A 17,507-nucleotide genomic window follows, 5' to 3' on the forward strand; every position below is an offset into this window, starting at 1 on the left:
CTTCCATTGATACCATGGTGGTGGGATTTGGCCTTGTTGCCACTTGGTGATTGTGGAAGTCTTGACTCTGCTTGGCCTCCTCTCCCAGGACCTCAGAGCTGAAGGTCCTGACTCAGCCCTCCTGACACTGCCTACCCAGAAGGGAAAGCCCTCTCCTGACACTGCCTACCCGGAAGGGAAGGTTGGAGGGATTTGTTGCAGACTAGTGAGGTTGGAAGACTAGGCTCTCCCTTTGGTCTTTATTGGCATGGCTGGGTCAGGGCTACTGGTTTTTTCCATGGCTCTTGGCTGGCATAGAGCAGTTAGTTTCTATGAGTTCTCTCTTACTGGGTTTCCCCTTTTCTGTGTCTGTCTGGAAAGGGCAGATTTTTTAGGTCTGCACCCATTGGTGTTTTCAGTTTGCTGGCTTCTTCAGTTTTCGGTCGGGGAAACATACGGCAAAAAGAACACCCAGGCAGCTCACCACTATGTTGTTCCTTGGGTCCCAAAGTTCCTATTCAGTCTGCCTTCTAGTCAACATTTCAGACTTTTGTTATTAAGTCAGTTTTTTAAAATTCAGTTTTATGTACAAAATATTTAAGTGTACTTAGCAGGAGGAAAGGGAAAAGTACATCTACTTCACCTTCCCAGAAGCAGAAGTCTTCTGTTTACGCCTTTTTAAAGATTAAATGCTTGGATTTCCCTGGTGGTACCGTGGACAGGACTCTACCTGCCAAAGCAGGGGACAGAGGTTCCATCCCTGGTCTGGGAAGATTCCACATGCTGTGGAGCAGCTAAGCCTGCGAGCCACGACCACTGACGCCCATGCTCTCTAGAGCTCCTGTCCGCAACTAGAGAAGCCACTGCAATGAGAAGCCCACTCACTGCAGCTAGAGAAAGCTCACTCGCAACTAGGAAGACCCAGTGCAGCCAAAAATAAATTACTTCATTCATTTCTAAAAATAAATACTTTACATCATTTAGTAAGGCGTGTGAAGGAAGCAGAGATAAATACATGCATTCAACTTTTGAAACAGTTCGCTACTACTTTTAATCAAAAGTCCTGTGCAATATTTTTAACCCATACTAGACTCCAACTTCTATCCAATAGAGGCTCAGCCCTACCTCTCTGAGTTATATGTGTATATAATACATATTGTTTGAATTTACTTGAGAAAACACTGGAAGGATGGAAGAGAAAGAGGAACGGCAGAAGGGAAGAAGGGAGAGAAAGGGGAGGGTTCCCTGAAGGAGATGGGGACTGGATTTGAAAATACTTGTCTGCTATGTTTTGGTTTTTGAACATTAATGTGTTGCTCATTTTTTAATTAAATTTTAAGCTGTTTTATAGTCACTTAGATGAGTAAGCAAGGATCCAAAGAGCCTTCAGGTTGAGTAAGGACAAGCCTTGGGCTATCATGTCTTCCTTTGGGAAGGTTTTTGGATAGAGAGCTCATGGGAGTGCCGTAGATCCAGTGACTGTGGACTGTGTCATTTGGAGAAAGGCATTCACCAGAGACCTGTGAGCAAGATGTAGAGTCTAGGCTGGATGCTGAGTGTCATTGCTGCTGTTTGTAATGGTTTCTGATCAGTGATGTGCTGTTAGTTCAGAGAGAACTTTCTAAGAAAAAAACAGCTTACCATTAACTTTGTTATTTTACATTTAATAAATAACTTCTACTCTAAAGAAGTAGAAGACACATCTATCAATTGTGTGCCTAGTGTAAAGTTGGACAATATAAAAACTGCTTTGGATGATAGAACTAGGATCAAAATTATCCTTAAAATTGGAGCAATGGACTGATTATAATGAGATGAAATAGCAAGGTAAGGTCATATACTTGGATTTTTATTTTGTTCTAACCAACCCTACACGCACAGTTCTGGGAAGGTAGAGATTAAAAGCAGCACAAATAGAAAAAGACTTAAAAGTTTTAGTGGTCAGTTAACTTGATATGATTGTATATCATGATGTGGATGCCCCCCAAAGGGAATATAATTTTTAGTTGCATTAATAGAATTAATAGAGAGTGACAGTGCTGGTCTGCTCTTCATGAGTCAGACCAGGCCTGCATTATTTCATGCATTCCTTGGGGACAGTCTTACAGAAAGGATATAGACAAAATGAAGTGTTTAAATGTGGGAGCAGCCAAAATGGTGGTGTGACTAAAAACCATGTCAAAGAAAGTGGGTGTGTTTAACCTAGAGAAGAAAAAAACTTCCAAGTTTTTTCTAAATAATAATATTTCAATAATAATAAGTCTAAATAATAATATTTCAGTTGTTTGGAAAGTGAAAAAATAGACTCAGCTTGTTCTTTTTGTTCTGAAGAAGACCGTCCAGAATCAGATGGTGGAAGTTTTTAGCTGGATGTAAAGTAGTGTTGGAGAAGACTCTTGAGAGTCCCTTGGACTGCAAGAAGATCCAACCAGTCCATCCTAAAGCAGATCAGTCCTGGGTGTTCATTGGAAGGACTGATGCTGAAGTTGAAACTCCAATACTTTGGCCACCTCATGAAAAGAGTTGACTCACTGGAAAAGACCCTGATGCTGGGAGGGATTGGGGGCAGGAGGAGAAGGGGACAACAGAGGATGAGATGGCTGAATGGCATCACTGACTCGATGGATGTGAGTTTGGGTAAACTCCAGGAGTTGGTGATGGACAGGGAGGCATGTGAAGAGTTGACTCATTGGAAAAGACTCTAATGCTGGGAGGGATTGGGAGCAGGAGGAGAAGGGGACGACAGAGGATGAGATGGCTGGATGGCATCACTGACTCAATGGACATGAGTCTGAGTGAACTCCGGGAGTTGGTGATGGACAGGGAGGCCTGGCGTGCTGCAATTCATGGGGTCGCAAAGAGTTGGACACAACTGAGCGACTGAACTGAACTGAACTGAGGGAGGCCTGGCGTGCTGCGATTCATGGTGTTGCAAAGAGTCGGACACAACTGAGCAACTGAACTGAACTGAAAGAAGATCAACAGCAACGGCTCTTTGCAGATGGACTGAAGGCCCGAGGAAGTGACCTTAATCTAGGAAAATTTCTGGTCAAAAGGCTATAGCAGGGATTCAGGCATGGACTGTCTGACTGCTTTAGATCAGTGCTAGTCAAAGGATCTTATTTTCTTTTTCTTTACCCCAGTGTATATTTTATTTTTATTTTTTCCCATCTTGTCATACTACTTTTCTTTGTAAATTGAGATGATTCATCCCTTTAAATATAAATATAATTTAAGTATAACTCAGGGACTTTTTTACTTACAATATCATTCACCCATCACCATGTATCAGATTCCAGAATTTTTTTCCCCATCACCCTGGAAGGAAACCCCACACCCACCAGCAGTCACTCTCCATTCCCCCTGCCCCCAGTCCTTGGCAGCCATTAATCTGCTTTCTGTTACTTATTCTGCATATTTCTTATAAAAGGGCTCATACAATAAGACCTTGTGTCTGACATTTCTCGCTTAGCTTAATGTTTTCAAGGTTTATCCATGTTGTAGCGTTTCAGTACTTTATTCCTTACAGTGGCTGTGTGATGTTCTGTTTTATGGGTATGCATGCATGCATGATCAGTCGCTCAGTCGTGTCTGACTCTTTGCAATCCCATGGGCTGTAATCCATCAGGCGCCTCTATCCATGGGGTTTTTCAGGCAAGGATACTAGAGTGGGTTGTCATTTCCTCCTCCAGGGGATCTCCCCAGCCAAAGGGTCAAACCCATGTCTCCTGCATCTCCTGTATTGGTAGGCAGGTTCTTACCACTGAGCCACCTGGGAATCCTTTGTATGGATATACCACATTTTGTTTATTCTGATGGACACTTGGGTTTTTTTTTTCACTCTTTGACTATTATGAATAATGCTGTTACGGACATCTGTGTACAAGCTTTTGTGAACATAATATTTCATTTCTCTTGGATATATACTTAGGGGTAAAATTACAAGGCAAAATGGTAACTTTTGGAGAAAATGCCAAGCAGTTTTCCATAGAAGCAGCACTGTTTACGTTCCTACTGGCAATGTATGCAGGTTCCAACCTCCCTATCCTTGCTGACACTTTTTATTGTTTCTGTTTTTATTACAGCCATTCTAGTTGTTATGACATCATAATCTTATAATTTTGCTTTGCATTTTCCTAGTAATTAATGGTGTTTAGCATCTTTCCATGTTCTTATATGCTCTTTGGAGAAATATCTATTCTGATTCTTTGCCAATTTTAACATTGGGTTGTCTTTTTATTGTTGAGTTTTATAATAGTCATCTGTATAAAATGGATACTAGACCCTTATGAGATGAATGATTTGCAAGTTTTTCTTCCATTCTTTGCACTTTTTACTTTCTTGATAGTATCCTTTGAAGCGCAAAAGTTTTTAATTTTGAGGAAATGAAGTTTATCTGTTTTTTCTTTGATTGCTTATGCTTTAGGTGTCAAATCTAAGAATCACTGACTAACCCAACATCATGAAGATTTGCACATGTATTTTCTTTGAGGAATTTTTTAGATTTGTGGTCCACTTTCGTTAGTAAATTCAGGTTTGGCTGCTCAGTTCAGTTCAGTTCAGTCGCTCAGTCATGTCCGACTCTTGGTGACCCCATGAATCGCAGCACGCCAGGCTCCCTGTCCATCACCAACGCCCAGAGTTCACTCAGACTCACGTCCATCGAGTCGATGATGCCATCCAGCCGTCTCATCCTCTGTCGTCCCCTTCTCCTCCTGCCCCCAATCCCTCCCAGCATCAGAGTCTTTTCCAGTGAGTCAACTCTTTGCATGAGGTGGGCCAAAGTACTGGAGTTTCAGCTTCAGCATCATTCCTTCCAAAGAACACCCAGGGCTGATCTACTTCAGAATGTACTGGTTGGATTTCCTTGCAGTCCAAGGGACTCTCAGGAGTCTTCTCCAACACCACAGTTCAAAAGCATCAATTCTTTGGCGGTCAGCTTTCTTCACAGTCCAACTCTCACATCCATACATGACCACAGGAAAAACCATAGCCTTGACTAGGCGGACCTTTGTTGGCAAAGTAATGTCTCTGCTTTTCAATATGCTACCTAGGTTGGTCATAACTTTTCTTCCAAGGAGTAAGTGTCTTTTAATTTCATGGCTGCAGTCACCATCTGCAATGATTTTTGGAGACCCCTCCCCCCAAAAAAAGTCTGACACTTTTCCCACTATTTCCCCATCTATCAAAGGCAAATAATTGAGAAGCAAGTATCAACAGAAAGGAAAGGTGTTTTAAGGACTTCCCTGGTGGTCCAGTGGCTAAGACTCTGTACGCCCAGTCCAAGGGTCCCAGGTTTGATCCCTGGTTGGGGAACTAGATCCCACATGCCTCAACTAAAAGAGCCTGCATGCTGCAACTAAGACCTGGCACAGCCAAATAAATAAGTATTTTCAAAACAGAAAAGCAAGGTGCTTTAATCAGAAAAGCTGACAATCTGAGGAGAAGGTCAACAGTCTGGGGAGAATATGTCCCGAGACCAACTCTGAAGGTTCTGGTCAGCCATGACAGTTCATAAAGCAGAAGATGGAAGATGGGGGAAGAAGGGAGAATCTCAGTGAATCATCAAGGCAGGAGGTTGGGTTCTGCATCTTTCTCCATTGTGTGCAGGCTGCTGACTCTTCAGATGTTATCTTGCCATGTGATCTGTCAGCAAGACTGCTCAGGGGGCTGTTGGGGATAGAGAGCTAGTCATTCTTTAACTACTTAATTCTTTTTTTTTTTTAATCTGGGAAAAGAATCAACAGGTTAATTAGTTTCTTTCAAAGTTGGAGGGAAACACAAATGAGCAAACAGGAAAGGAGCAAAAGAGCTGCTTTCAGTTCCCTACGATCCAGTGTCATTCCATTTCTGTGGAATTGGGCAAACCCACTCCAGTGTTCTTGCCTGGAGACTCCCAGGGACGGGGGAGCCTGGTGGGCTGCTGTCTCTGGGGTCGCACAGAGTCAGACACGACTGAAGCGACTTAGCAGCAGCAGCAGCAGCAGGGGCAAAGGTCCATCTTCTATAACTTCTTCGTAGAAGAAGTTGACATAGGGAAGAGTGGAAGATGTCAGCATTTCTTTGCTGTCCGTTTTAGTTGCTTACTTATATAGATAGGCAAAGCAAGCTACAATTACTTTAATGCCACTGACCAGGAACACCCTAGTGAAGTGAAGTGAAGTCGCTCAGTTGTGTCCGACTCTTTGCGACCCCATGGACCGTAGCCTACCAGGCTCCTCTGTCCATGGGATTTTCCAGGCAATAGTATTGGAGTGGAACACCCTAGGCTGTATTCCAAAGCTACGGATTAGGATCTGTTTTCAAACAGAAGCCCCCCACCCCCCAAGGCCCTGGGTAATTCACTTGCTCATTAAAGTCTGAGCAGCTTGGCTCTAGAATCAGACTCTAAGTGACTTTAAAGATCTATTCTGTAAATACAGGTTTAGTTAATGAGACTTCCCTGGTGGCTCAGATGGTAAAGCGTCTGTCTACAATGCGGGAGACGTGGGTTAGATCCCTGGGTTGGAAAGATCCTCTGGAGAAGGAAATGGCAATCCACTCCAGTACTATTGCCTGGAAAATCCCATGGACAGAGGAGCCTGGTAGGCTACAGTCCATGAGGTCGCAAAGAGTCGGACACAACTGAGCGACTTCACTCACTCAAGACTTTGAAAAGGGAGCTTAAATGTAAGTGTAGGCAGGATTATATCTGGGACTCATGTGGTAGAAATCCACAAGGGCCTCAGATATGACGGCCTTCAGTAGAAACTCCAGCGCTAGTCCAGATCTCAAAGTGTTTCTTTTCACTATTGCACCGGATTTGATAGTTTTTGTTTGCTTGTGAATTATAGTTATAAAGGAAATTTAGAGTTATAGAGAATAGGTACAGAGAAAATTTAGAGTTATAGAGAAAAGGAGTGGGAGAGGAATAGTAAGACAGAAGACTTTTACAAAGCAACTTTGGGAAAGAAGCTAACTTTGGTTCAAACTGTTAGTGAAATCGCAGTGCAATGCTAGAAGTTGGCAGCAGTAGTGCTGCGTCATAAAATCAGAAATCATTGACTATTTGGGTACATACACCTCTTTGGAAGCTTATTGTATGCAAATGCAGACACTGTCAGCATCAAGAATTTGTAGGAATTTGTCATGCTGATGTTCCAAGGAAGAGTGGTCTGAGCAAAAGATACATAAGGAAGTTAGTTACATACCATACTTACTGACTATTTTGAGGTGAGTGACATTATTGATATGCGACTTAGAATGCTGTCTTCTTTGTTTTCTTGAACATAAAAATGAAGGTTTTTATAGATGTACTTAGGAATTGAGGCCTCTGTTCGCTTGTAAGGCTTTAAGATTCTTAGTAGGAATTTCCTGCTACAGAAAATTTGAAGCTAGGGATAGAATACTGTTCCCCGCTACAAGCACCATTAATTCAGTTCAGTCACTCAGTCGTGTCTCACTCTTTGTGTCCTCATGGACTACAGCATGTCAGGCTTCCCTGTCCATCACCAGCTCCCAGAGCTTGCTCACCCTCATGTCCATCGAGTCGGTGATGCCATCCAGCTATCTTTTCCTCTGTTGTCCCCTTCTCCTCCTGACTTCAATCTTTCCCAGCATCAGGGTCTTTTCAGATGAGTCAGTTCTTCACATCAGGTGGCCAAAGTGTTGGAGTTTCAGCTTCAGCATCAGCCCTTCCAGTGAAGGACCATTAATTAGGACCACAGATAAAGTTTCTGATCATCTGTAGGATCTGGGTAGAAGGCCTTATTTTCCAATGGTAGTGTTTGCGTGTGTTTATGAAAAAAGTTTGTCATCACTTCAAGCATTTAACTAGAAAGTTACTAAGTTAACTACAAACACTTTAAATGTCTATTTGTTGCAGGAAGGGGGACCACTTCCAGGGCCTGAAACTGGGCTTTTGTCTAACACTTGGAAATGAATTGTCCAAGGAGACACATGTGCTGACAAAGCAAGAGATTTTATTGGGAAAGGGTACCCGGGTGGAGAGCAGTAGGGTAAGGGAACCCAGGAGAACTGCTCTGCCTCGTGGCTCGCAGTCTTAGGTTTTATGGTGATGGGATTAGTTTCTGGGTTATCTTTGGCCAATCATCCTAATTCAGTCTTTCCTGGTGCCGCAGGCATCGCTCAGTCAAGATGGGTGCTAGCAAGAGGGATTCTGGGAAGTGGACAGACATGCGGTATCTCCTTTTGACCTTTCCGGAACTCTTCCCGTTGGTGGTGGCTTATTAGTTCCGTATTCCTTATCAGGATCTCCTGTCATAAAACAGCTCATGCGAATGGTTACTAAAGGGCCTGGCCAGGGTGGGCGACTTCAGTCAGTGTGCTTCCCCTAACATATTCAATAAAGTAGGTCTTCTAATAATGTTTATTAGTGTGGTTTAATGTTAATTTAGAGTTTAGTGACTTCCCTGGTGGTCCAGTGGTTACGAATCTGCCTTCCAATGCAGGGCACACAGGTTTGATTGTTGGTCGGGGAACTAAGATCCCCCATACCATGGAGCAAGTGAGCCCATGCACTGCAGCTACTGAGCCTGCTTGCCACAACTAGAGTGTCCTTGTGTGGCCATGAAAGATGGGACACATAACACAGCGAAGATCAGAGTGCAACAACTAAGACCTGATGCAGCCAAATAAAGAAAAATAGTTTAGAATGACAGTACAGTGTCATCAGACTTATCACTGCTTCCACGATATAATGTAATATATAAGCTGATCATAGTTGAGCTGAATATTCACCACTCCCCTGAAAATCAGATTTTGACTTAGCAAGTACACTTTTATCTCAATACTCCAGATAATAGTTGTAACCAAGGACATCAGAGCATCTTCCTATACCTTGCCTTTTCCTGAGTAAACAGGTAGTAACTGATGTGCCTCCCCTGTGGGTTCCAGCCCAGACCTCTCCTGTAAGTGTGGGGCTGGTCTTTTAACTCAAGCCAGGGAAAGCTTGGATATCCTCTCACCTGTTGCTGTTGAGAAGTGCTGTCACTTTGACCCTGAATGTGAGCCTATCTCAACTTGTAGTAAGATTTTCTCTTGACCTTTTTCTACATTTCCCAGCCATTCGAACATATCTTCTCTATCACTTACAAACCAGTGACGTTTTACTCTAAAATCTGAGATGTTTCTGGACTCCAAGCCATTAAAAGTAAAATGCCATCGTCTCCGTCCAAAGAGATGGTCTTTTCTACTTGAATGTATCTCTAGATCTTTGCAGAAGACAAGGTGAACGGGAATTTGGCCTTGGGCCAGTCGTCCAGCGTCATGGCATACTGTTCTGAGATGCCGTCTACAGATATTAATTATCCAATGTGGGTCCTCTAATAGCTCTTGACCTCCTCTGGCTATGTCAGTTGCTTTTTATTTTCCTTCCAGATTCTTAATTATTCCTCTTGGGGTGAGAGAAACTCACAGGCGACTTTGCTAATTTTTATTTTCCCAAACAGTTAAATACAGAAACATTAGTCTTTCATTCCTTTCTGTGGACATTTGGAAGACATGATCTTCTGCTCCATTTTAGTTTCAAAGAAATTCTCTCTACATGTTCCTACTTCTAGCACTGTGTAAATGGAAATAAGTTCTAGAAGAGTTGATAAGACTGAAAAGCAGGGAGAAGTACAGTCCTCTAAAACATGAGCCCTGAAATCACTTTCTGTTTAGAGAAATTTCAGTTCCAGCGGCTGCTTTTCTGTCTCATCATCTCCCTTGTCAATTATCCAGAGCAGTTGCTTGAAGCCTTTTATTTCTCTCATCAGGCTTCTTTCTCATTCCCTAACGCTGGGAAGAATAATCTTGCATTCTGTCCCAAAACAGAACAATGGATCTGAACTCCCTCAAATTCCCTTTTTCCCCCAGCCTTAAACCAATATGCATATCCATCCTTATTTCCTTCCTGTTTGCCAGGAAAGAAATGTCTCTGAAAGACCAGTACCTTTAACAGTATTCCTACTCCTGACCCTTTCTACTCAGAGGACCTTGTTCCATCAGTTGTCCCCATCCACCTCTGTATCTTAAAGCTTGTCTCTCCTGGCTCCTTCCACTCTCCAGCGCTCAGTCCTCTCCCACCCTTTTCTTTCCCCCAGTGCTGCTCCTTTTCAGCTCAAAATGTTCGGAAAGAGTCATCCGTAGTCACTGGTCCTACGAACGCAACTCCCGTTCTTTGCAAGTCCAGCTCCATTGTTCCTTCATTTTATTCCTTCTCCGAAACTGTTCTTGTCTAGATCTCCAGTGATTTCCCCATTGCCAGTAGAAACGGTCCCATTCTTACTCCTTCACTCCGAGGAAAGTGCTAAGGAATTTTCATTTGTATGCTCAGAGTTCAGTTGTGTTCGTTTGATACTGTGAAGCCTCTTCTTGTTTTGGTATGTACTTTCCGATTAAAAGAGACTTTATCACTTGGAACAGCTAAGGTCTCCAGTCATTGTGGTGGTGGTTACTATTCTCATGGTTCTAATTGCCAAATTTGTGGTAACTGTTACAGAACCACATGTTTCTCGCCTCCTCCCTCCCATTTATTTTTATTAAACAGAAGTAAAACAATTTATTAAAATTAGTTTAAAAATAGGGCCTTACTTTGTATTTGTGCATAAATCCTATTACCCAGCTTGCTCAGTTTTTGCTCACTGACCTTGGATTTTGAACATCATTTTCAGAAAGGTTTGCCTCTATGGATGTTGAAGTAAGCATACCTAGGGATGAGGCAACTTCCAGTGTCTGAATGGGTCCTGAAACATGAGAAGTGCTCAGTGTGTACTCATTGAAACATTAATTCCATGAGCAGCCCTGAGATATGCTGTTCTAACCAGAGAGCTGGAAACATAACCCATCTCTCCCAGTTGGTTGGCTTGAAAGGCTTAATTGTGAGCAAAATGCTTGCCATTGTAGTCCCTCCAAAACTTTAAAAAGCAGTTATTCTTTTCATATATTTCCTGAAGAGAGAAAAACAGTATAAATAGTTTGAAAGTCAAATTGAATTCACTTGTTGTTCTTACAACCAGGAAAAAAATGATCAGTTTCATTTTTCTGAATTAAAAATCCACATATTTAAATAGTTTGTACTGTGGCTCTCTTCTAAGCCCCTCTGCAGTGTTTCTGGAAATGAGAGTCTTCACTTCTGGCTTATAGGGAAGACTGATGCCCTGAGCAAGTAGGCAGCCTGTGACCATTTGGTTTTAGAATCTAGTTCAAGAGAGTGTTGAGCTCCAAAATCACTGCAGATGGTGACTGCAGCCATGAAATTAAAAGATGCTTACTCCTTGGAAGGAAAGTTATGACCAACCTAGACAGCATATTAAAAGCAGAGGTATTACTTTGGCACTTATGACCAACCTAGACAGCATATTAAAAGCAGAAGTATTACTTTGGCAACAAAGGTCCGTCTAATCAAGGCTATGGTTTTTCCAGTAGTCATGTATGGATATGAGAGTTGGACTATAAAGAAAGCTGAGCACTGAAGAATTGATGCTTTTGAACTGTGGTTTTGGAGAAGACTCTTGAGAGTCCCTTGGACTGCAAGGAAATCCAACCAGTCCATCCTAAAGGAAATCAGTCCTGAATATTCATTGGAAGGACTGATATTGAAGCTGAAACTCCAATACTTTGGCCACGTGATGCGAAGAACTGACTCATTTGAAAAGACCCTGATGCTGGGAAAGATTGAAGGCAGGAGGAGAAGGGGATGACAGAAGATGAGATGGCTGGATGGCATCACCAACTCAATGGACATGAGTTTGAGTAAACTCTGGGAGTTGGTGATGGACAGGGAGGCCTGGCATGCTGAGGTCCACGGGGTCGCAAAGAGTCAGACACGACTGAGCAACGGAACTGAACTCAAGAGAGCGTTATGGTTTAGTTGGGTTGTAGAATTGCTATTGAAGATCTGGCCATGACTCTCAGAGACCAGTGGAAATGTGCTCTTGACCCTGTTTCTTAGTCTGACCTCTGCTCACTGTCAGTGTTGGTCTGTGTATTTAAGTTGTCTGTGCTAATGGAAACACCTGGCTCTCTCTATCTCTTTTGGTGTCTATAACAAATCATTTATTTCTCAACTCTTTACAGAGGGACCTGTCGGGGCATAAGAACATCGTGGGTTACATTGACTCCAGTATCAACAGTGTGAGTAGCGGTGATGTGTGGGAAGTTCTCATCCTGATGGACTTCTGCAGGGGTAAGTACATGAGCCAGATTGTATGCTCTCATTTCTCTAGGACTTTGATTGTCAAGGGGGTGGGGTCGTTGCAGTTACCGTTAACATGCAACAACCGTATGTTGTTCTGGTTTTAAAGATTGGAAAACAAAGAGGCTGAGAGAGACAGAGCCTCCTGTGACTTCTTGGTTATTCTTACAATGGCAAAGATCAGTGGCACAAATACTGGTGGATAATATAGAACTCTAATTTTGTTAGGTTTTGGAAGGTTTGGTGCTTGTACGTGAATGTGGATGTATGAGGATGAGAGTGAATGTGTTCTTTGTGATGCTTTAAAACAAGTGATGAAGGCACATAATAAAGACCCAACTCCAGATGGACTAAAGAAACAATTCAGCTTCCCTCACTCGTGTGTTCTCTTCTCCACCCACACCACCATCCTTGCATTGGGAGGGAAAGAATCCTTTTTGTCTAATGGAAATGACCCTCCTCTTCTTGCTCCAGTTGTGATTGCCAGTAAGGCTCCATTCAAATCATGCTGCTGTTAACAGTAGTTAAGTAGTTGAAAGCTTAGCATTTTGAGCAGTATTTATCTTGGGAAACCCAGGCTGGAGCATGAATGTATTCAGAGTTGACTGTATTTCATACAGCTGTTGTTTGGAGGTTCAGCTTTTTGGGTCTCAGCAGCTGCCGCTTACATTCTTGGGTCACTGTTTCACTGTTTGGTGCCCAGTTTTGTAATCATCCTTGGTTCCACTAACATTTTCCTTGCCTTTCAAGACACTGTCCATAAATTAAATATGTTGCTAATCCTAAAAACATGATGGTAACCAATTATTCCAGCCTGTACTGTAACAGCTGTTAGCCTAACTTTATAAAATAGTACTGCATTGTTTCCTCCTGGCCATTCCTTTTTGGACAGTTAAATGTTCACAGAAGAGGCAGTAGGAGAATCCAGGGAGCTGGGTAATTTTCTAAGCGAGGTCATCAGTCTTTCAGTCCTAGGGATTAAGTGTTGATGTAGCATTTCTGCAGATCAGGCAGCAGGCAGTAAAGCCAGAGAGACCAAGCTGTTCCTAAAATACAGGCTATCAAACTGTCTTCTTCCTCCTCCTGGGGTCTATTGTGCAATCTGATTCTTACTAAAAGATACAGCAAGTTGAACCTGTGGCCCCATCTGATGCACAACAGGGACAGTATAACCAGGCAACCAGAGCCAGGACCATGTTGTCAGTTCTGCTGCTAATCTTGAAGACAGAATGAGGGCAGTTCACATCTGAGCTGCTTTATAAAATGAAGAAACTGTTTTGAAGCAGTAGAAAACAGGTCGCAGGCTGGGAATCAAGATACTGGGGTTTAATCCTGGCTCAGCCAGTAATTAGCCGAATCCAGGTTGCTCCTCTGTGGACAGCCATTCATTCTATTGAATAAGTGAAGGGGCTGAATGTTTATTTCCTTTCCTCTGCTCTGCACCCCTTTCAGGAGGCCAAGTGGTCAACCTGATGAACCAGCGCCTGCAAACAGGTTTTACAGAAAATGAAGTACTCCAGATATTTTGTGACACCTGTGAAGCTGTCGCCCGCCTGCATCAGTGCAAAACTCCTATTATCCACCGTGACTTGAAGGTAACAGATCACCCTGAAGCTTTCTTGCAGAGTATTTTCTACCTGCTCCAGGAGTGGGGTAAATGTTATGGGGGCATGGGAAAAGCGTCAGGCTTGGTACCAAATTATGAGTTTACATTCTGCTTGGGGAGAGAAAGCACAGAGGAAAAAATAAATAGCAGAACAGTACAGTATAATACAGCTTCCCAAGTGGTACTAGTGGTAAAGAACCCGCCTGCCAATGCAAGAGACATAAGAGATGCAAGTTGGATCCCTGGGTGAGGAAGATCCCCTGGAGGAGGACATGGCAACCCACTTCAGTACTCTTGCCTAGAGAATCCGATGGAGAGAGGAGCCTGAGGGGCTACGGTCCATAGCGTGACAAAGAGCCAGACCCAACTGAAGCAGCTTAGCATGGATGCTCACATAGTACAATACAGTATCAGTTTTATTGTTAAGTAGCTTTCAGAAGTTCTTTATAATCATCAAATGCCTGAACACATCTTTGTTGTTTTTCCCAATAAACTCCAAAATTCACTGTTTTAGGGTCATGAAGAGTAATATGCTAATTTAAAGTTTGTAAACAGCAGTGCCTAGTCTTTAAAGTCTGTTTTATATTTTGTAAAATCCATTAATTGATAATTAAAAAATTTTGTCCTGCTAATTACTATTCCCTTACACTGGACCTTTCAGACTGTAATCACTTGATGATGTTCGTTGACTGGAATTGGCACCTGGTCAGGGTTCACTAGCATCTCTGGAGCACTGACTGTGTGCCGTGTACTCTGTAAGACACTGCATGCGCACCGTCTCTTGGGTGACACTTTCTTGTTAACATTTTACGGTCAGTGAAACTTAGGAGCAGAGAGGTTATGTGACTTAACTAAGGTCATATAACTAGGAAGGAGCAGTACCAGAATTTGAATCCAGCTCTTCTGATTCTAAATTGCAATTTCTTTTGATTATACTTACGTGAAACATGCTTCATGGCTAATATTTACATCAGCGTCCCCTACCATGAATCTTTTGGGCCACAGTGTTTGTGATGGTACCAGGGAAGCCTGGGAGTTTTTATCTTAGGCACCCCAGGTGGTTTTTGCATATTTTAAAGTTTGAGGATCACAATAGCATACTAGCTTTTCTGTTATGATAATGTTTTTTAGTTTGTTTTAATTAGGTATAATTCACATACCATAAAATTTACTCCTTTAGAATGTACACGTTGGTGGGTTTTAGTATATTTACAAGGGTGTACAACCATTACCATTGTCTAATTCCAGAAAATTTCATCTCCTCTCACCACCACCCCCAAAAACCTCATCAAAAATTTCATCACCACCACCCCCAAAAGCCTGTACCCATTAGGGGTCATTTCTCATTCTTCCCTTAGCCCTGCCAGCCACCAGTCTACTTTCTATTGCTTATTCCAGACATTTCATCTAAATGGGCTTGTATGGTATGTGACCTCTTTCACAAGCAGTGTTTTCAAGGTTCATGTATACTGTAGCATATATCAGTACTGCATTCTTTTTGTGACAACATCCCATTGTGCGGACATACCACATTTTGTTAATTCCTCAGTTAGTGGACATCTGAGTTGCTTCTGCTATAGCTATTATGACTCAGGCTGTTGTGAACGTTCACGTACTAGGTTTCACATGAGCGCATAGTTTCAGTTCTTTTGGGTACACATCTTGGAGAGGAATTGCTGGGTCATATGGATACTCTAACTTTTTGAGGAGCTGCCAGCCTATTTTCCAAAGGAACTGCACTATTTTATATCCTGCCAGCAACTTACAGGGTTCCAATTTCTTCACACTAACACGTTTTTGCCCTATTTTATTTTTATGTCCTATTGAATGCAAAGTCTCCAAATGCCTAAGACAGCCTTCTCCAGTGCACCTTAGCTCACAGTCAGCCCCTTTTCTGAGCAGAACAAGTATACATCCATGAATATTGTGAGCCTCACATCATACAAAACATAATTCTGTGGGGACAGTGCAGATACAACATGGTCCCCATGCTCATAATGTAAAAGCATTGGTGAGAGCATATAAGTAAAATATTTGGAACTGAAACTTAAAGAAGTGAAATACAAAACTCTATAGAACAAAGTGAAGAGACTCAAGTCTCTTAGTATGTGGTTGGATAATGAGATCTGGCAGTGGTGATTGGGGTCTTCTGGAAAAGTTGAATTTTGAAGGACTGGTGGGATATGGGTGATCACAGAGAGGCTGAAGAGTATTTCAGGCAGAGAGCAGGGCCTAAGGATTGCGGAGGGGAGGGAACAAGAAGGTGTTTGAAGATGAGGAGGTGGGTAAGGGCCTGGTACCTGGCTAGTTACAGAGCAGGCCAGAGTGACTGTAGGCCACTGCTCTAAGAATGTAATGACACCCTTTTTTTTTTTTTTTAATACACTTGATTTACAGTGTTATGTTAGTTTCAGGTGATGACACTTCTTTCCTAGTTGTCTTAACATTGAGTGAAATTATTGGGCCTGTTAGTGTATATTTCAAAATAAGCAGTGGTACCAACATTTTAGGACCTGATCCTTGTCCCTGCCACTTGTCTTAAAGAAGCGTTTGGAAGGGGCCAAGAAAAGGGCTGGAGAAGTATGGCCTGGCTGTATCAGCACTACTTCTGTGACCTGTATGAGCTCAGGTCCCTCCAGAGTCCCATTCCACCCCTCCATGTCAGATGGGGTTCAATTTCATATGAGAACTCTGGTTCTGTAGCTGTGTAACTGGTACTGACCGAGTTGTAAGCTCTGTGAGTAATAAGCATCCTTCATATTTCCAGATGCACAGGACGTGTTTCCATCTCTGACTTGTCCTCCTCCCGTTTCCATCCCCATTTTCCTCTCCTCCCTCTGGTCCTTGACTCCTTTGTGACTCTTCGCTGACCTCGTGTTCTCCTGGACGCTCAGGCTCCTGGGTTGTTCCTCCCATCACTTGGCCTCAGAGCCTCAGCTTTCTCGTCTGTGCAGCAGAGACAACAGCACCAGCCTTGTTAGGGCCTGGGTGGGGCTAAAGGACCACATGCGAGTCAGTGCGCAGGCTCATCCTTGGTTCAGAAATTTCTGAGCAGACATCCAGGAAGGTGAGAGCAAGGAAGGGGCCAAGAGGGCTACAGAGCCTTGTTTTAGAGAGTGCTACTGGTACGTTTTTAAACAGTCTTCCCTCATTGTCACTTTTCCAACATTTATTGGACTACACAAGGCCTAAATGATCATCACTTCACACCCATAGATAGCGCCTGCCCAATTTCTGTGTGGCCAGCATATGAGTGTCCCATGGTGCTGCTGTGAGGTGGCGGAGAAGGTCACCCATGACGGGAACCTGAGGCAGAGTTCAGCATCTTGCCTGGGGACACGGTAGGTGCTTGGTCTCAAGCAGCCAGAGCCCAAACTCTTTCCTCATTGCTCTGAGCAGCCTGTGAGATGTCTCAGCAGAGGACCTGGGAGCACACTGGACTCTGAGGGTGAGGCCGGGCCATGAGTGAGTGGCTGCTTCACTGTCTTCCCAGCCTGCCTTAGGCCCTGGCCCTCGCCCCTCTGTCACCCATCACCCCGGTCTAGGAACGCAGTAATTGCGTTAAGTCAGTATTGAAGACTACCAGGTATGCCGCTGGTTTGCCCCTTGTGGTTCAGGAGACTTTGTTTCCTCTTCTCCTTGATCTTGGAAACAAAATGTACATAGGGGCCCCTGTGATTGGTCTAGAGTAGCCTTGTTGCTGTTGATTTTAGTCATTGACTCCTACCTGTTTTTTTGTGTTTT

The 17,507-nt window shown here is 43.1% G+C and overlaps 1 protein-coding gene across 12 annotated transcripts in view; it reads left to right on the forward strand.

Annotated features, from left to right (window-relative positions):
• Nucleotides 1–17,507, forward strand: part of AAK1 (AP2 associated kinase 1) — a 167,862-nt gene that overhangs the window by 81,308 nt on the left and 69,047 nt on the right. For all 12 annotated transcript variants that reach the window (XM_069582949.1, XM_069582940.1, XM_069582943.1 and 9 more), the window contains exons 4-5: nucleotides 12,040–12,148; nucleotides 13,610–13,752. In XM_069582949.1, the coding sequence (XP_069439050.1) occupies nucleotides 12,040–12,148; nucleotides 13,610–13,752 (252 nt within the window). The remainder of the gene's footprint in view (nucleotides 1–12,039; nucleotides 12,149–13,609; nucleotides 13,753–17,507) is intronic.

The sequence above is a fragment of the Ovis canadensis genome, chromosome 3, assembly GCF_042477335.2.
Source record: "Ovis canadensis isolate MfBH-ARS-UI-01 breed Bighorn chromosome 3, ARS-UI_OviCan_v2, whole genome shotgun sequence".
Classification (NCBI taxonomy): Eukaryota; Metazoa; Chordata; class Mammalia; order Artiodactyla; family Bovidae; genus Ovis; species Ovis canadensis.